At 39.6% G+C, this 21,636-nt stretch overlaps 1 protein-coding gene across 1 annotated transcript in view; it reads left to right on the forward strand.

Moving 5' to 3' along the window:
* Positions 1 to 21,636, forward strand: part of hcn4 (hyperpolarization activated cyclic nucleotide-gated potassium channel 4) — a 58,354-nt gene that overhangs the window by 31,907 nt on the left and 4,811 nt on the right. The window contains exons 4-6 of the mRNA XM_026377601.1: positions 1,853 to 2,071; positions 11,842 to 11,988; positions 12,346 to 12,586. Coding sequence (XP_026233386.1) covers positions 1,853 to 2,071; positions 11,842 to 11,988; positions 12,346 to 12,586 — 607 coding nt within the window. The remainder of the gene's footprint in view (positions 1 to 1,852; positions 2,072 to 11,841; positions 11,989 to 12,345; positions 12,587 to 21,636) is intronic.

The following is a 21,636-nucleotide window of genomic DNA, read 5'->3' on the forward strand; positions in this document are numbered from 1 at the left end:
TGCCTCTCTTATATTTAATAACAAGAAATGACAGATGTTGCAAACCACTGTCCCACAAGATGCTTCACAGATAGCTTTAACTGGTTTTCTGTACTGAGATATATGTACTCACAGAAGTGAGGTCAGAGATCGAGTTCATGGTTGAAAACTACTAGTAGACAAGCTCTTAACTTGACTACTGTATGTATTACCACGATGCCTAGGCAAATGTTTATACCGATTTCTGTGCATATTGTAACATGCAGACCTTTTCCTCTTTCTGTTTTATCATTCTGTTCCTTTTGACACTATGAAAGGGCGCATTTCACTACTAGCAAGATATGCATACTGACAAGTTGGAAGGGGATTATGTTAAGTTACATTACACACAGCTGTGGGGCAACATAATGTAAAACTGTGGTTATTATTACGGGACAGTACACTATACACGGATTAAGACTGGATTTGATGTCTTATTGTGCAGCAGTGAAAACAACAATATGATTGCTTTACTAATCTCTTTATTTTATTCTGAAACACATTTTTGAACCTAATCCACACAGACATTATACTGTGTGATGCACAAAGCCTTAATAAAACAAGGCAGATTTAAATAGTCTATTTCCAATTTACATGTTTACATTTTAAGAGAAATGTTGCCTGTAATGCTCTTAATAACTCGTACACTTACTATTATGATTAAAACGTCAAGTCTTTAATATTTTCTCTTTGAGTCTGTCTCAGCAGCTCTGGAACATACAGTAAGCTCACATAGGCAATGCCTTGTCACAAGACGCACTTCTGACTAGATTATATTTAGGTACTTCTCATGTTGTCACAACTCAGAGTTGTGTTTCTGTAACTTCCACTGACTGTGTCTTCGCACTGCTGCACCCAAACACAGCCCTTTGCAAGTAGAAACCCTGAGATGCAAGGAAGAACACTCACAATGTACAATGTAGCTTAAAATCTTGTGTGAGGGACGTAGCCTCTCCTTAACATCAAAATAGAGTTTATTTTGTTTCACACAGTAAACACTGTCTAATTAATTGCATTACATAGAGGAGTGGCTCTCAATGTGACAGAGTAACAAATATATCTTTGTGAATTAATTCAGTCCTCAGGGGCAGGTACCTCTCTGATGAAAGGCTCCTCATGTTTTGCTCACATTACCTGGTAGGCAAAGAGGTTGTTAGTATTGATAGACTCTGTCACGGTTGGTTTGGTCCTGATTAGAATCATTAGGAGACACATTTTATCTACTTTTACAGTAGCTGTTCCATTATCTTGCTGGGTCATCGCTCCTTACCTTTTCAGGAGGGCACTAATAAAAATGCTATCTCTCTTGGCTTTTCTGCTGTGGAAATGAGTTTAAAAGCAATTTGGACATGTCACCCCCAGGAGAGAGTTGATATTGATTTGCCATGAACTACCACCAGGATCTAAAGGGAGAAAAGGGGTAATTTATCTACAAATGAGAGAACTCACAGAGAAATCACATTTTTTTCTGAATAGCTGACCTACTTTATGTCATGCAAGCCTCTAGTGTCTCACGCTCCATCCACTCATTCTCAAGGCTCTGTTTTAGGCTCCTGCCCAAATGTCTGCTTGCTCCAAATGTGTACATATTGAAAAGTATGTTTTATCCTGCCAGCTGCTCTGTATTGAACTAAGACAGTCTGAGGTGGACATCTGCCATTAGGTTTGTCTTAAGTAATTGGATGTGTGCCTCTATGTGTGTGAGCTGTCATAGTGCTCATTGACCTTTAATGTGCTGTCAGTACCCTTATGAGAGCAAGTGCAAGCAAGATGGAAAGATGAAATGTTCCAATGTGCTCACCCTAACTAACCCCATCTCCTCTGTTTCATCCAGAATGACACATGGGGACAGCAGTACTCCTACGCACTTTTCAAAGCTATGAGCCACATGCTGTGTATTGGGTATGGCATGTACCCCCCAGTGGGCATGACAGACGTGTGGCTGACCATTCTCAGCATGATTGTGGGAGCTACCTGCTATGCTATGTTTGTGGGCCACGCAACTGCGTTAATCCAATCTCTAGACTCATCTCGGCGACAGTACCAGGAAAAGGTGAGTCAAGACGACAAGTCGCTATTGATTGTGTTGTGATGTTCGTACGACCACTAAACACATAGTGACACCACCAGATGAGGTGAATCAGTTACTTGGACCTTTTTGTTTACCTGTTATTTATTTAAAATCTGTCAAAATGATATGTAGACTGACAAGTATGTTTATCCTGTGAAAACAAGTATCAGGGCATTACTTTAATACTGAAGACAACTTAAAAACACCATACTGTAACTCTTAGACAACTTGTGATGTTTTTTGAATTTTAAGATTTTTATATTTTCAGAAAGTGTAAGTCACACTGAATCTTACAATATGTGTGTCATGTCTGTGTGCTCAGAGTTATGTCTCCAAGGAGAATTCATCTTGGTGCAATCAGGCTCCAAGAGTTAGTCTGATTGTCTTTCACCTCACTCTGTTCCCACATCTTTTTATCTTTGCCTGGGTGGGTTGTTGCTTTGTATCCATACATAGAGAGAGAGAGAGAAACCTCTGTATCCCCAGTTCAGGGAAAGGAAAACCCTGACAGCTGGCTGTGAAGGCAGAGACGTGTTCCACAGTGCCATGCCCTCTGTGGACCCAGCATGGGCGATAATGAGTTGAGCTGCAAAGCTGCCACATTGCCCACTGTCTGTAGCGAAGTGGAGATGGAAAAGGATGACCTCCGGGGAATGGAAGCAGAGACTCACGAGACCCCACCCGAATGAAAGAGGCAGAGTGAGAGTTAGGGGGCAGAGAAAAAGAACCGTGCAGACAAACAGAGGGAACAGATTAGCTGACGTAATAGCTGTGTGTGCACTGGATAAATTAACACCTCTCAAATCTAGGGGTGAGTAACAAAGAGACTAGTTTTCCACCAGACTTTTAACAGCTAAGAAGGTGAAAAGTGCAAAAAGTATAACATTCAAGAAGGCTAATGACTTATCTTGCCGAGCAGAGTCGTTGTTTATTGAAAGGTGGGTGAACCAGCTCCCAGCTCTACACTCTCCAGTCGTCTGCTGCTGTGCTATGGAGATGTCTTGCTGCCAAGTAGACTGAACAGCTGTCCTGTCTCAGCACCAGTAGGCATGTGCTACCAAAGCCATTTGCTGCTGTGTCTGGGATCACCCCCTACGGTGACTTAAGAATCCCCCAGTCAGCTAAAAAGGCTACCCTGTGCTTCCACAGCTTCCCACGGTGCCTGCCTGCAGAAAGGTTATTACTGCAGACTGTAATTAATTTTTAAGAGTGCGGATTCTCTCATTTATCTTTCCATATGCCTCAGTGATAAGAACCTCTGTGTGCACACTGACTGCATTCTCATCTGGCTGTGGGAGTCAGACAGTCATTTGTACTACACCGTCCTCTACCTGTTCCTCCTTTCTGTTTTTCAGGCCTAGTTCTTTCAGAGTCATTAAGCATTTTGCCGTTGACCATTGCATCAGTTGTGTGACAGTGGGTTCTTCCTTCTAGAGATTTCACTCGCTTTTTCTTTGTTAGACTAATACCATAGTCCACACACTCCAGAAGTAGACAGTAGATCCACTGGGCAGTCCCTTGAATTTTGAGTAGACAGGTGGCTGTTTTCAGATGACTCTGGAAGGAACACCTGTTCTTGTTAGAGTAACCCAGCCTGGATGAAAACTGCTCAGCCACCACCACCTCCACAGCAAATGACAAACATGTCAACATACACCACCTTATCACATACGCCTGTCTGTTAGTCCTAGTGAGCCTGTGTTGTTATTTCTGTGTGATATTACTGTATATGAAAGCAGGTTGTGTTTTGAGTTTTTAAAAAAATAAGAAGAAACAAATGCCACAGAATTTGTGGAAAACTTGTGGAATAGATAGCATACAGTACACATTTAACATTTACACAGCTTAAACATTATCATGTGTTGTTGTGACATATAAAATTTGATATTTGTTACAAGCCATACGTTAATCGGTACAATAAAACAACGTTTAAAATTGTTATTTATATGTCATCCAAATATAGCCTTTTGGGTTAATTTTGGATTTACAGTTTTTATTTATTTCTGTTCTAAAAAACATGGTCCTGAATTCACAGTACTATATATACTGTATGCATTTGACTTTTTACTACTAATATTTATGAAAACATCAATAAATCAGATTAATAGATTACATTATATTTAAAGGTTGCTATAGAAAACAAGAAGCTTGGAGTGGATGAGGGTGGTAATAGGTGGTAATGACTAAATTCTGTCTCTTTTTTAGTTATTTAAAATACTGAAATTCGCATCTTATGAGCAATCTGTTTTGAAATGTCAGATAAATTCTTGGTGACTAACTGTAATATGTTTAAAACTCTCTCATAGTACCTGACCTTAAGTTCAGTCATTTGTAAAGTAAAAACATTTTGCTACCTTCTATTTTGGATTTTCATAGCTAGACTATATTTCCTCTTTTCTATTTGTATGTCAGTCTGTTTTGTTTGATACAAAAAATGTTTGCTGGTGAGTTTCCCTTTGTCTCTCGTGAATGTATTTACCCACAACTGTGCTACAAAATGTAGCTTTTCATCTTGGTGTCACTGCCATGTTAGTTTTTAAATAACATCACAGCAATCATACACTCAAGTTAATGTTTAACTTGGTGTGCTGACTCAACACATGTATAGCTGATGTTGCAATATGAGAAATGAGACATTTGGACTCATTAGTAAAAGTTGCAAATGCCACAGATGTTTTTTTTTTTTTCTGTTGCCTGTTGGCAAACTGAAACGGAGCCCTGTAGTTTGCATTTTGAAGTTTTTTGTGTTTGGGCACCAAATATGTCCATGTTGATTTTCCAAAGATGCTGTCAGCAAGACTACAAAACCACATCATTTGCATACACCCGCAGTCTGTGAAGTAGCACAAAATGTGACTCACTTATCTGTAATAGAGACTCTTTAAAGTAGCATAAACACAAAAAGTATACAAAAAATTACAAAATTCAAAAGTTTGGTGTGGATATTAATAATATTACCTAGTGTGCAGAGGGATGCATGCCACAGTAGAGCAGGTGTATTGTTGTGCTGTGCATGATATTGGACCTGAGCCATCTAGTAAATAAACACCCAGTGAGTGACAACGCGAAGCAACTCTCACTAGCAGCAGGGCAAAGAGTAGACATTGGCCACCTCTACTTTTAGTTAGTAAAAGTAGTGCTATGTTAGATCCGTGTTGAACCCAGCAGCACAAATGCCATATTTCACTGCCTCATGCTGGTTTCGATGTGACACAGGCTGTGCATTCATCCACTGTAAATGAGCTGTAAAAAGTAGAACATGGAGCCCTCATACACATGGCTGTATGGCTAAGATGAGAGGCCATCTGTCCAGTTGGCTCGCAGAGGTCCAGGTAACAGTTGAATTTAGATGGAAGACAAATCAGCAAAACTCCTCTGAGGATCTATGACGAAGAAAACCACTCTATGGAGGAATCTCAGAAGTGTACAGACAGGAAAGAGGAAAGAAGTGGGAAAAAGCTCTGCTCTCAGAGACGGTGAAAATTATCATCAGAAAGCCCGGGTATAATCTTTTCTGAATAGACTTCTATTACAATGTGGCCCCATGTGATGAATGCCTAGGCTGTCAGAAGCTAGCAAGCAGACTTAAATGAGCTCTTAAATAGGAATCAGGCAGCCTGTTAACTGTTACTCAAAGCAGAGAGCCCAGCAATCACTAAATACCAGGGGTTGATCTGTGCCCCCGACTGGGCTGAAAAATAGCTTTATTAGATCCTTTTTCACTCTGCTTAAAATACATGTCTGTTCGCAATCTTTTGCTGTGTAAACAGAGCGGTGTGGATGCGGAATAATGAAGTGTGGATTATTTGCCTGAGTGCAACTCAGCTTGAGGCACATATATTACTGTAGACCGCATAGACTTAAGTAAGATGTGAATGCAAACGAGACAGGTTGGAGCTGGATTTGATGTAAGCTTTAACTCAGTGCTGCATTTTATGTTCAGTGACTCCCACATGCTAGAGGTGCTGGCTAATGAGTACTCTGGTCATGGTCGTGTTGGTTGAGTTGAATTATGCAAACACGTACTTTGGCATTGATCATGTGTGTTTTTATAAACATCCATTGACACTTTGCACTTTCTTAGTTAATTTATTGATTTGTGGTTTATTTTTAATTAAGCTTAAAACATTAAACTTAATTTAAATATTAAATTAATTAATTAAATAATTAAATATTCCCAGATCCCAAAATGACATCTTGACTTTCTTTGTTTTGACATTAAGTCAAAATAATAATCACACAATGTACAATTATAGCAATCAGAACATTTAGCATATTGCTGCCATTTGAAGACCCAAAATCATTTGGCATTTCCTGTTTCATGACGAATCTAACATAATATTTAGTTTGATGTAAAGGTGACACATTATTCAGTATCTATCATATGATTTTTTCTCTCACAATCTACTGTACCTGAGGTCACTGATATATAACGGTATTCTTGTAAAGTTTCACTGAAATACAAAACACATTACAGTGGTATTTAATATTTACTGCAGCAGAAACTCCTGTAGTTTTATAATACTGCAGTAGTAGTATTATTCTCTTATCCCCCCACACTGACACTGACTTACCCCTGTAGTTTCCAGTCACACCACAGTCTAAAGCCTTCTGAGCTGGAATAGGTTAAACATCTGCCAAATTCTGCAAAGATCCTCCCTCTTGTATCAGGCATGTTGAAAATCATTATGACACAAAGAGAATTACATCTCTTCAAATTGGGAGCACAAGATGGCTGCTCATGTGACTGTGCATACAGGGTATCCGTGTCACTCCAGCCCTCTTTGAGCTTAGCTATTACTGTGGCTCTCTACTGCACGAGGATATACAGTACACAGACATTGGTAACGTAGCACAAAAAGTTAATCTCATTCATTTGTAGGTTGTTCATTTTAGAGAAGCTATCTTTAGAGAAACATTTGTCCTCAAATATAACAGTAGGCATCTATTGTTAATATTATTAAGAGTGGGATAACTGAATGATGCTCCATTTGTAATTGGTATTTTGTGATGAATTCTAGCATACCCAGAAGGGACCCTTTTATGAGTAGTGTGTTGTGACATGCCAGTCCCTAATGGCTTTAGAAGGAAGTGCAGCCCCTCCCCTTTAAATCTCTAATTAACACTTGGCAATTAAACATGGCTCTTTAGAGAATAGTTAATAAGAGGCCCAAAGCTGATTATTTGCGGGTGAAGAGCCTCTAGAGATCTTTTATTCCCCAATTTTGATCCCCCAATCAAGACCTTTAGAAATACAGTAAACAGTCATCAGAGGGATGTACGTTTGTACAAGCTGTCCCTTTCTCTCCAACTGGGAGAGAATTGTATTAATTCTGACATGGGAAAAGCCAAATATGCTGTTTTAGTTTTGGCCTTATTTATTTGGTCATCTCTGTGATTGACTTTTAAGGCTTAATGCACCACTAAAATAAAAAAAAAAAGATGTAGGTTTCATTTAGCAATAGCAGAAACTTCCCGGAACTAAATACAGCCAAAAGTAAATATATATAATTTCACAGTTACTGTGTGCTTTCTGCAGTGTTTAAAGTTTTTACATAACGATAATCATTCATACAGATGTACAAGATGTTTGTTGTAGAGAGATGAGGGCAGGTAGAAAGACTATATAATGATTGACCAATCACACTCTTTTAACTTCTATTCACACAGATGGATTATTGATGTTCATACGAATCTTTTGGAATTTCATGGATTTTTAGCGTTAATTTGTCATAAAATGTGATCTGATCTAACTCAACAGTTTTAACAAATATAATGTGCCTAAAGTAATAACACAAAATAAATTCAGATCTTTTATATCTTTATTGAGAACAACCATAAAAGCCTATAGTGATAGTGGATACCTCAAAAAAGCTAATTGGTGAATAAGTTAAGAAAATTAGTTTGGAGGTGGAAACTAGAGCTACTTCGACTGACAAAAACCACTCTAACTTTTTGAATTTGCTCTGCACAAGCATAATACATTTATGTGAGCCATGACTCGCCAAAAGGAGCTTTCAGATGATCTAATCCAAGAATTGTTGATTTACTTAAAGCTGGAAATGGTTACAAAGTGATGTCAAAGACTTTAGAAATTCACCAGCGTACATTTAGGCAAACAATCTACAAATGGATACACGTTGAGACTGTGGCTACTCTACCAAGAAGTGGTCGGCCAAAACATTGAATTAGCAGGGTGTCTATGGCAGGACACCTCGAAGGAAGCTGCTGCTTACTAAAAAGAACATTGCTGTAGGTCTTATCTTGTGGAAACATTAGCTATAGCATACTGTATGTCGTACCAGACCGACTTTTGACCATGCAATAACAATGTTGGGGATAAGGAGAGAAAAATAAATATTTAGAAAATGTAATTAGGTGGCTGACATTTCTTCTGGGAAATGAATTATTCATGTTTGTATTTGTTAAAAAAAAAGTGCCCTCTGCTGCATGAGAGTAAGAGAATTGAAAAAAAAAAAAACCATGATGAAATGATGAAAGCGAAAAGGGGCAAAAAAGAAAAGAGAAGTATTAGTGGGAAATGCACCAAAAAAATGGCCATGTGGCGAAAGATCAAAACTGAGTGGAGTGGGAAAGGATTTCTGGAATGAACTAAAATAGCATGAATGTGCAGTTCTGTGTAACTCAGTAAGCAGGGTATGCTACTGCTGTAATATTGCCAAGACTGGAAACTAATAAACTCTACTGTAATGCGCTTAAGAGGACAGTGAAATAAAGTAAGGTACTTAAAGTATATATAGAAAAAGAGAAACCACAGTCCAGTCAGTACATGCAAGGTTGGCCTACACAGGTAATAGTGGTATTATTCACAGTCAGTTATGTAATTTAGAACAAAAAGTATATAATGAAGGAAGCATTTTATTGTGCTACAGTTTTTTAATTTAAGAATGACAATCTTAGAATCCTAAAGTAATCACAGCCACAACACAATGCTGAGGGTTACTGTAAATATGAAAGTTGATATCATTTTCATATTAAATATTAATCTAAAGTCGGCAGCTTAACATATGGAAATGCAGAGATGGAGCCAGACTGGCTCTGGAGTCATATGCATATTAACAACATGAACTCCTACAGGCCGCCCCCCCTAGATTTCAGTCGGCAGTGAAAGGCTGATGGTGGAATCATGACCTCCTTGGTGCTCACTCTGATTTGATTTAGCCAAGTAGAGCTGGGGAGCACACCTCTTTCTGGTGGCAGTGTGATGGCAACTGTGCAGCAATAAGATAATTTCCTGTCACAGAGGGTGTTATCAGCCAATCACAGCATCAGGAGAGCATCATCCCAACATGGTTGGTGTCTTTACACTCCTGTCAGCTCATCTTCTGAGACCTGCAGTGATTAGTAAATATGAAATGTCTTTGAGCGAGCCATTGTACGCAGTACAGTTGAACCCATCACAGTATGAAAGAAACACTAGCATTATCTTGTGTTTGTTTACTTGACTAATGCCCTTTCATGCTCAAATTGTAACATTTCACAAAGCCAAAGATAAAAACGTGTATTAAATGTTGACAGTGTTTTTTTATGAATGTAAATAAAAAACATGGGAGACATTCTGAAGCAGATGATAATCCACATCTTTGAAACAGAGCACATGCTGTGGCATGTCTAATGCAGGAGACAAAAAGACATTAGACGAGATGCAGAATGTGGGTTACACCTGTCATCTTCACCCAGGCATCACACAGACAAGCCATCTTTGCTGCAACTGGAGACATCTGTGATTGTTTTCTAGAGCTTTCTGTCTCTTGGAGGACAGGAGCAAACGTTCTTCCCTGTGGAAGGATTCAGTTTCGTCATCAGATCAGTAAATGCTCAATTTTATGCCAAAGGGATTTTGGGGATAAAGACTGAAACCTTTACCCCATGACAGAACTCATCCATCTTCCCACAGATGCTCTGAGACTAGATATCTAAAAGCCTCTTTTCACATCTTATTCTTATTTGTGCAAGAAGATTTAATTTTCCAGGTCACTTTACACATCATTGACATTTTTAAGTTGTCAGATGTTTCATTGACAGTCCTAAGAATTGAACTGATGTATCAAGTATATCATACACGCCATTTCTGGTTGTTGACAGTATGTTTTTATGCACTCAAAACTATATACTGTATATACTGTGTCCCTTCTTTGTGCATGCAGTAAAATAGCTTGATTAAAAGCAGGGGTGTGCAACAGTTTGTAGATAACTGTTCACTATCAAGGGAGCTATACAATGTCATCAATATGCATAGAGTGACTCCAGACTGTTTTCTCTGTCTGTGAGGGACTTGAAAAGCTCTGGTCAAACACGGTAACTGCATTTGGCAATGCAGCAGCAGGATGCATATTGACTATTGAATATAAGACTATTGCAGTATTGAGCACTGTGGAAGACAAGGCTGCATGGTTGCATGGGCTGAAGATGTTACCTGCAGAACCAGGCCTCTTCTAAGATAGTTATAAATGTAGTCTGCACGGTTTATAATACTGTTTTCTACCCCTAGTATGTGTTTCTTCCCAGCTCTGCTCACATCTCGTGATTTTCAGGAAGCCTGACAGCTTTGACAGCTTTTCTGCTCCCACACAAAACAATCTGACTTGCATGACACAGCTGTCTTTATTTACTGTGCAAGATTTCCACAAGATTGGCCTTTTGATGATTTCCTCTAAGATTAGTGGCGACTAGGGTAGTAGAGCCCGATAACAAAGAGGTTGACATCTGAGGTCAACCAAGGGTGTTGTCAACATTGAAATGGTGATCAAAGAGCACCTCCAGTGTTGTCCCATGAATGGTTAATTTCTTCTTTTTTTTTTTTTACTGTCATTGAGGGTCGAGGATTCTACCTGTTATTATTCCCAAGGTGCTCTTGTTGTGCTTTGATCTGCACCTCTGTTCCAATGCAGAATCATTGAAAGGCCATCTGACACGCATTTAAATTTTTAACAAATATTAAGACTGGAGGAGGAAGTGTTTTGATCCGTGTGTGTGTGTCTGAGGAACCACACAGCTTTGTCTGTCAACCAGCTGCAACACTATACTCACATGTACAGCTACAGTATGAAAAGGCATCAGCGGGACACATTGTTTCATATAGGTTTAAATGTTGATAATAATATATAGATTGTGTTTTTCGTGGTTTCATCTCTTGTTCATTATTGTAATTCTTGGTTGTTTGATGTAATAGCTACAGTATACTGTGTATTGTGTGGTTAAGTAAAAAAATAAATAAGAAATACATTTTTATTTTGGGCTTTGTTTTAAACATTTAGTTGTAATTTATTGAGGCATTTGTGATGGTGTCTTCTGTAAACACAAAAATAGTACAAAGGCATTTCTGTTGCAAGTGGCAAGTCTGTCTTCACTACTTGTAGATTAAATAGGATCTCACCTAAAGCTTTTCTGAAGGGAACACCATTTGTGTGAGCTTTGAAATTAAACATAAAACTGAACATTGACAAACGCACACACATACACTGATACATTTACATCTGTTGTGTGGCAGAACAGATTAGCCACAATGCAGCTTTGTTTCTTTGTATGAAACACACTGCTCTCGGACAAAGCGACCAATCAAAGACTAGAAAAAGTATTGTTAGGCACAACCTGCAAGAACCCTGATGACCTGTGTGTATCCATCTTCATTTCCTTATGTGTTTGACCTCAGTGCTGCTCCCTGTGGCTGTGTATCTGTGCTCTATGGCCTTTGAGTAACCTAATTGTTATGTGTTTCTGTGTCCCTGCAGTACAAACAGGTGGAGCAGTACATGTCCTTCCACAAGCTGCCAGCAGATATGAGGCAGAGAATCCACGACTACTACGAGCACCGTTACCAGGGCAAGATGTTCGATGAGGAGAGCATCCTAGGAGAGCTGAATGAGCCTCTCCGAGAGGTGGGATGAGCATTCCCGTCCGCGCCTGAATCCACTGCACATGCTGCTGTGTTGCATTCAAAAACCTGTGTATTGCTTGACATTCCTCTCAGTTCAGTTCACATTCACTGACATTTTACCCTTACACAAGCACTCAGTGGGAAAAAAAATCTTGAGGCGAAAAGCAAACAAGTAAACTGAGAGGACCTCAGATAAAAACAAATGTCTGCACAGTTTACATTTTCCTGTGTTGTTACTCTAATATCCTTTTTGTCTGAAACTGTGACAGGTCTGTACGTTTTGTACTTCAGCTCCAGCTCCTTTCTGCGGTTCTTACTAACTGCTGTTTTTAAAATCTTTATCTGTGTGCTCTGACAGGAAATCATCAACTTTAACTGTCGAAAGCTGGTGGCGTCCATGCCTTTATTTGCAAACGCCGACCCCAACTTTGTCACATCCATGCTCACCAAGCTAAAGTTCGAGGTGTTCCAGCCAGGGGATTACATCATCAGGGAGGGCACTATCGGCAAGAAAATGTACTTCATACAACACGGGGTTGTCAGCGTACTAACCAAAGGCAATAAAGAGACCAAGCTTTCGGATGGCTCCTACTTTGGAGGTAAGACAAGCCGGTGCTGCACCAAAACACAAACTTAAAGGTCAGATACACACACACGCACATCCTTCTGTTGGGCTTAAACCTGCTCAGTTTTAATATTAATCATGCTGTCCTTTAGTACCTTAAGAGCTTGGCCTTGGTTTGAATTTTGATTGGTGAGGAAACAGCATTTGGATAATGCGATTCTGGCTCTGATATTAGCTCGCCGTGAGCTCAAAGTGGTATGTTGTGGAGTGCTTGTCACCTCACTTAAAATTCTGCTTCATGGTTTATGCAGGACCTTTCCCTTAATTCACATCATGTGCTGTCTCTTAAATGTAGGGCAAACCCAATTTAAGAAAACAGCACTTGCTGTACTGCAGATTAAGACATATGCCTCCAAATGTCAGAAAAAGGTGAGAAAGCTTAGAAATTACATACTATAAATATGGTTAAGACTTGTGTGATAACCCAGAGTTGTTTTGCACTTATACACTCATGTTATGTCTTTAATCACGGTCAGATAATGCATAGCCCTCTCATCGTCCCAGAGTCTGTGACACATGTAGGAGACAAAGCTGCCATACTGCCCTCACCAAATATCAATTAATTTGTGTAGTGACAGCGTATCATTTAGACTACACTGTTACGTAATGAGAAATGGTGGCAAAGCGTTTAGCAGCACTCGACCTGCCTGTGGAAGTTTAATTATGCTTTGCCTGCTCAAGTCCATCTTTATGCCCTCTCTCCAGGGGGTTCCAGAGAAATAATGAAAAGATGGCAGGCAATCTATCTCTGCACATGCCAAAACTAATCAACATTTTAGACAACATGGCCCCGACTCTCTCTAGGGCCATGTTCTCTCAAATGTTGTCCAAAATGTTCCCTCCTTAGGTCACTCCTCAGCAAGGCAGAATTCAGCTTTAGAGAGAGTTTCAGTTAGCTCGTAGGCTTGTTTCCAGCACATGCATCCTGGTAATGGCACAGTTTGTGTGACAGCTTGGACATCCTGCCACTCAGAGATGCTGAACCGAGTATACTCAACACAACAATGTTATTTAAATGCATTAAAGTGGATGCATATATTTTTTATCTGAGTAAACATATGAATACCATACAATTCACTGGTTTGTGAACAGAAACTGTTTTTCTCACTTTAAACTTAAGCCTTTAGTTTGTAGTAATAATTATTGTAATTATTTTCCCCCATTTGCGCATTATAGGCACAAGACTTTTGACTCCATTATCCTGTGACTATTCTTGGCATTGCCACTCCTCTGGGGGTATAAGGGTGGGGGCTATTGAGGTAAGCCTAGAGCCACTGGGAGTTTGTTACCAAACACGAGTTAGTCATTCATGAAATTAATTGGTGCAGGATCAACACAGGGAGTATGTGGCACATGTGAAACTCAGTGTGGCTGTCAGTATCAGCAAGCAGGAAATCAAAAGCAATTCATATGTTTATGTATATATAATGTATGTATGTCCCTCTAAAACAACATGTTTTTTTTTTATGTGTAAAATGTGTGCATGTGATTGTGAAGCTTGTGAATAAGGAGCAGATGTGCAGTGGTTGAAGAGCAATATCATCAGAAACACACACAGTATAGAAAATGGTATTAGTGTGCTCATCAACGTCTCAGCAAACGCATGTGCCGTAAATCATTCATTCATAGACGACCTGAATTATTTACTCAATTATATACTCAGCAGTCTGCTCCAGTTTGTTAGCTGTTGGATTAGCTCGAGTCACAGAGTCTAAAGTCTAAAGTGGACACGACATGTCCTGGACGGGAGCGTCGGCTGGGTACACAGCGATCCAGTGGAGAGAGGAAATGTAATGTGACTGCAGTACTAACGCCAAGGGACACAAGGATTGTTGCCAAGCCCACTCTCTGGATGCTGCTCTGGGCTCAGAAAGAAAACATGCACCCTCCTCCCCCGCCTCCATTTGTCTCCTTCTCTTCTTACAGTTCAGTATTGAAACACTTATCTGAACAGCATCTCTGCTGCCCTCTCAGTGCCCAGACTGAGCAGGTTATTGTTTTGTTAAAGTTCATCCTCTGTTGCCTGCAGTAATTGATGTGTTTCCAGCGCAGACTGCGTCTCTCTCTTGGTTGGACTAGAGCTCAGTGACCTTGAGATGGCCCTGCATGCCATTCAGAGGTGCTTATCAAAAGCTGCACCTCTGCGATGGTCCGCTTTGTTTTCAGTGGCTTGCAGCAGCTTTATGAGTGGGAGGAAAAGAAACTGAGACAGACACTGAGAATGTGGGGAGGGGGTGGAGGAAGAGAGTAAGTTGACTGCACAGTTTGCAATCTCCTGTGTCATCTTTTTGGCTTTACTCAGACTCTGACTGGTTCTCTGTGAACGGTGCTCTCTAAATCCATAGTCTTGTGAAGTCCTGGGTTATAGAACAAATTCTCTTCCCATCTCCTCTTTTCCTCAATTTTTTGCCTTCTCCCCATCTCTGAGCTCAGACTGACTGTGCTATAGAGATGCCAAATGCCCGTGCTGACTGAGTGAGTCAGTGAGAGAGGCTGGCAGCAGTTTAGGCCCAGGTAATCCTCCCAGTCCTTAACCCACTTAACACCTCTATGCTCTTACTGTGAAGCATGTGACCTGAAGATGGAAACACTGCAGTAGCTGACTAGGTGACAGAATATAGCATATGATGATATATACAGTTGGGTAGGAAGAGATATGTAATCCACTGCTATGTGTGATATGATATGTGACAGTATGTTATGAAATTATAGGCTTGTTGTGCAAACATGTAAGACAGTGCAGTGAACTGAAAGGAAATATTATGAGATGCAAAATAATAAACAAGGTACATGCAATTGTGGTTTCACAAATAATTGGGTATTTCACACAGCAATTTGAGAAAGAGACATTTCTATTGGGATATTAAATTTGGCTGTCAAAGTACAAATTAGTTAATCTAAAATTAGTCTAATTTTCAGTTAATGATCAGTTGTCAGTTTGTCCAGCCCTATTTGACATTTCAGTGGAGCCATTCTGAGCTTTTGCTGCAATAATGTAATAAGTACAGATTTGACATTTTCACCTGTACTACAACTAGCTTGACTTTCATCCATCCATTCATTATCTTAACTGTTTTGTCCTGTTTGACCCTGGACCCTTAGGCAAGAGACGGGGTACACCATGGACAGGTCGCCAGTCTATTGCAAGGCAGACAAACAACCATACACACCCACATTCACCTCTTCATAGGCAATTTAGAGTCACCAATTAACCTAACATGCATGTCTTTCATCGGTGGGAGGAAGCCGGAGTACCCGGAGAGAACCCACACAGACACACATAGGGAGAACATGCAGACTCCACAGAAATGCCCCCAGCAATAGCTACACACTCTCCTGTTGTATGAACAAGCAACTCTGGGCCACATTCAGGCGTGATTCTTCAGAGATTGTCCAGAGAGCATCTGTGAAAACAGCTTCAGATTTACACTTCTAAGTCTAAACACCCAGCATACATTGAATTGAAAGTCTGGTATGTTTCACACTGTTCCTTGCTCCTGATCCAATGAGTAATATTGTAAAAAAAACACGAGGCCTCACTGCAAATATCCAGTTAACTCATCATAAAAGTTTGTGTTGTTGCTTAATGTTATGTGTTATTGTGCCTTTTGTCCCTCGCCAACATAAACATCATGCAGCTTCAGTTCAGGGAGGTAAAAGGAGGAACAAGATGTGACAGGACCCCAGCATCAGCCGTGGTCCTGAAAACACACCAGATATCCCCTGCCAGTCTGTGCATGCTAGCCAAACAGAAGGTGTTTGCTCTGCTATGCTAATGCTGCGAACGAGTGAGCATGGCATGTCACAGGGAATCAGGCAGCCCACTGCGGATGTTTCAAAGGTTAGAGAGTGTCTGCTGCGTGAGCTGGGGGCTGTGTTGGGGAGGGAGATGGAAGCTGACAGCAGGACTAAGAGTCCAGGTGAGCTTTGCTAAACCAGGCTGCAGGACACAGGATACTTCATCACAGACCAAACTGCCCGGCTCTCATTAATTCACACCCATACACATTATAAACAGAATCTCTTCTTCCCCATGTGTACATTCACCATGAACCTGAGGAATACATATATACTTGTTAACACGCCCATTCATCCATCCGCTGTCCTTACTGCTTTTCCTCTTAGGGGTCGCAGGAATGCTGAAGCTTATCCCATCTGTCACTGAGCAAGAGGCAGGATACCTCCCGGACAGGTCACCAGTCTATCACAGGGTTCTGTCTTTAGTCCATTTTCCACCATGTTGATTGTCCTAATCACTTCATTAATACAGTAAACACTTTTTAATATAAGCTTTATTGCCATTTGCCCAAGTGTAAAGCAATGTCTATGCACAATGGAAATCTAGTCATTGTACATCACTGTACACATTAAGACAATACAGACGGTGTGTGTATTTACACACCAGTCCTTGTGACAGTGGGAGGGGGATGGGACTTCACACTAGCCTTTATGTCCTCTGCAAACAGCCTGTTGGCCGAGGCTGTTAGTGAATCTGGTCCGATGTGTGTTCTCTCTCGTCTGTGGCGTCTCAGGTTGTGTCCTGTATTATGCAGCTCGAACAGAAAGTGTCCTGGGGCATGAGGGTCCTTGAGGATGGTTCAAGCGCTCTTTACCCTCTGATGCTTTGTCTCTCTTTCAGTAATATGACCTAAACCTCTCATGGTTATTAATGATCTATATAGATTCAAATTATGTTTGTTTATGTGCATGTGCAACAGCCACTGTTTTCTCCAAGAATATTTTTTATTGACTCTATTTTGCTTGGTCAGTCAATAAAACCTGTCAATAAAACCTGTACGACATGTAGACTTCATCAAACTGTGAGCATACAGTCCTCTGATCCAATAAATTGTGTTTAAGCAAGATGAGAAGGTGAATAAGGGTCATTTTCTTTTTAAAATGGAAAACTTCTTCAGTTACACACTACTAATTATTTTAAATTAGTATGAGATCAAAACATTTCATTCTAGACTATATTTATTGCAGTGAAGACTGCTTGTTCTAATATTGCTAATTTTACAATTTAATTTGATTTCATCCCATTGTCTTAGTTTTATATTTTAATAAAAAAAAAGGTTTAAGCACATTAGACACACTATAGTGTGTTTATCTCTCTTGCTTCACTGTGTAAAAACAGGCATAAGCACAAGCATGTAAAGACAGTAGTAATGCACACAGGATGTCTCTTGTTCGTTTTTCCTTCCTTACTTTCTTTCTCTGTCCCCCACACATGCACATACACAGACATGTGGTCTACTACTCTCTGCTTTCAGAGCTTGTGCAGGGGACTCGGGGGGGGGGGGGGGTGGGGGTTGCATGTTTTCTGTAAGAGCCTGGGACACGTGGTCTGCATCATCCAACAGGAGACCAGTCGTGTTTTCTCACCAAGGTCACAGGACATGACGTCTTTGTCCTCCTTTCCCAGAACGGCATCCAACTTTAATTGGTATCATTCAATTTTGATGAAGGCATTGTCGCTTAAGTGTGAAAATGAAAAGCGTCATGGCTACCTTAAAGCAACATCTTCAAGTAGAGAGATGTAGTTTTCATTCTGGAAGCTGTACTGATGCTGTGTCTACTTAAGCAACTTGCCAAACATACGTTTAGGAACAACTGTCGCTGTTGGGCCAGATAAACTCAAAGCCCAACAGGACATCAGGCCTAAAATAGGACAATTTATCAGTAGTACTATTAAGTCTGTTCTCAGTGCTACATGTTTGAACCTGTATGTAGAATCAGTACAGCCAGTTAGCTGTTAAATGTGGATAGTATAACTTTACTAATTTGAGCTAACGAAGCCCACAATTTTGGGTTAATTATGAATCATCTCATTGTTAGTAAGGACCACACAGCAATAAATACCTCTTGAAAACTAGCAGTTTGAGGAGAAAATACACGCCCCTCACAGAATACAGGCAGCGCGACACACAAAGCCTGTTCTGTGATTTCATGCTGGATTTGTGGAGCATTGCGATGAGTCACAGAAGATGTGAGTAGGCAGTGGGAGTAGAGCATTCATAAATACATTTAATGTAACTCCGCAAAACATCTGCAAAAAGCCATCTTAAGCTAAGCAGTTAGGTGGAGATGTTCACCAGTATAATGTATTTTATGTTTTACATGAACAAAAAAATTTACTGTTCATTTCATCATAGAAAATTGTATCTCAAAATTGCATTTTTCAAAAATTCCATCGTGTTACATTTTTTTTATATTAGGACACATTTGTCCCATTGATTCTTATTTGGTTATTAAATCATGAACATCTTTCATCTCAGTGATTTTTTTTTTATGTTAGCTACTAAAGATAGATGCATTTACTATATTTGTCTTAAGCCATTGAAATAGAATTCCTGAATAGTAAAGAGCTTTAGAGTAGCTGCTTGCATTTGGCCTCAGCAGTATATTTTTTGTTTTGTAAACCCCGGACTGCTACGTGGCAGTGTTGTACAAAAAATTGAACTGATCAGATATTAAGGATATTTTTATTATGACAGTTTACTTAAAATTGTCATTTAAAAATCACAATATATAACCTTATTTACAATATTGTAATATATTGAATCATAATCCCCTTCTCTCCTTCTTACTTAGTACTGTAGCTGGTCTCACAATAATTATCAAAATGATGACGCCACCTCTGGTCTCGAGCAGACTCAATCTCTTATTGTTTAGCTCAGAGCAAGTTGCACGAGACACAAACCCTGATACGGATAGATTTATTTTTATATTTCCACACTGTAGTACAGATGGCACCACTAAATGCCTGGGCTTCTCTTGCTTTCTGCAAAGACTGTTAGATGAGGCCAGAGGGCTCACTGCTTCATCTTGACAGTGCTGGCTTCATACAGAAAGCCACAGGACAAGAGGATTTAATACAGAGCCACGATGCTGCTCTTCAGAGGGGATTATTGGAGCACTGCTGCAGGAAATGGACCCCCAGCACTGCTGCAGCCAGGGCTACCCTGCCAGCACACACTTACAGTACACACTCACAAACACATGTTGCAAACGGCACACACACACACACACACACAGAGAGAAGAGCATGGTATTTACTCACACAGCTTTACTGATAACTTGGCTCTTGTCCATTCACCCGCAGCCATATGGACTCACTACACACACTACACATGAGATTATTGTTACTACATGTTATATACAGTATACATTTTATATTCCTCCACCACTGTCCTGTTAAATCATACATTCTCCCTTTATCTGGGCTCCTGTCTCAATTTACAAAACACTGCACACACTAATGCCCAATTCACACTCAGTGACCGAAAGAATACAGCACATCCTCAATAAGTGCAATCTAATACGGTTGTTGTGCAATCAGTGGTACATATCCGAAACATACTGTAAAGTGTTGACATGTTTTTTATTTACTCAGCTCCACAATGATTTTTGACACATATTCAGTGAGGTTTTTAATTGACTTATATTATTTTAAGAAGTGTTTTTGTGAACCTAAAACAGATTTGTATTTTCAAATATACCTTGTCTAAAACAAAATGATAATACTTTAGATTTACTGTATATACTGATGCTACACACACATTTCAGAATTCAGTTTTTTTCCTTAGGAAATTAATGAACAAGTGTCATTTTTTTGTCTCATTTGTTTAATAGGGTTCTCTTTATGGTGTTGTGGGTCTTCAGATTATGTTTTAGATAATATCCATGCAGAAATAAAGACAATTCTAAAAACACCACAAACTTTCAAAAAACATTGTGTGTAAATATTATAAGGTAGATAAAACATAAGGTGGACATCCCTGCACAAAAGGTAAAAGAATGACAAACTGAATACATTCATTGTAGCACTCTTGTGTATGATTGCTTTGAATAGTACGCATGTTGAGATTTTTCTGTCCAGAAGATAGATTTAAGTTATAAAACATTCCTCACATCCAGATGTGCAACAGCAATTAGTGTCTGTTAGTTGCCAGACAAGTCACAACAAAAATGAAGAAGTGCGTGAGTGTAGAGGTGGCATTTTCAAGGTGCCGTTTTTTGTTTCTCCTTGCTCAGGAGCATATTTGGGTTCTTTCTAGTTGGAGGAGAATCCCAGTAGGGATGTGACACTGGCAATTCATCCATGTGGCACAGGTTTGGAGTCAACATACACAGTGTTTTGTGCCATCCACCTGGTCAATGAACTATACACTGCACTGCATTTGACAGTCAATTTTAATCATGTGTTGCTTTGTTTTTGGCTCCATTATACATTCTTCAACCTATGCACAATTACACAGAAAGAATAAATGTTTAATTTGGAAACTTGTGTTTAGTTGATTATATGTATTCACAAATATCTCAAACATATCTCTTTATGTTGTACAAGGAGGCAAGTTAGCGAAATATAAACACATGCACCATCATTTTATAGACATGCAAAGTCTTTGGGTAAAACAGAAGCAAAAGAGAAGCCAGTCGAATTATGATTTCTGAAGATTAGCTTAAAATTTTGATTTGAAGTGGGCGAAAAGGAAGGAAGGTTCACTCAGAATTGAGAGCATGTGTGGGGATGAGCTGGAAACGGTTTTCTGAGAAAGCAGTGTGATAGCAAACCCAGGAAGGGAAGGCAGATGATGAGATGAAAGCTTAAGAAAAAAGACATTAGGGAATGTACAAACACATGGCACACTAACAGATCTGTCTGTCAAAGTTACTGGAACCCTGTTGATAGAAATATACCCATGTGTAATATATAGGCTATATACTATATATTTTTATAGTAGGTTCACATATGCATGTGTTTGTACAATTGTAGATAAAGTATATATTTTTTATACAGCTGGTATTTTCACCATACCATACTCTATCATACTGCCTTGCTCTCATGAATAAAACACTTGCATGCATACTGCACACACACAAATAGTATTCACATCTATTTGTGTATGCACACACACACACAAGTCCTGTGTATACACAGGCTCTCCTAGACACATCCCATTTGAATAGTGCATGTAGGCATATGCGACAGCTGCATACAGTACACACACACTGTGTAAG

This window comes from Anabas testudineus, chromosome 3, assembly GCF_900324465.2.
Source record: "Anabas testudineus chromosome 3, fAnaTes1.2, whole genome shotgun sequence".
NCBI classification, from domain to species: domain Eukaryota; kingdom Metazoa; phylum Chordata; class Actinopteri; order Anabantiformes; family Anabantidae; genus Anabas; species Anabas testudineus.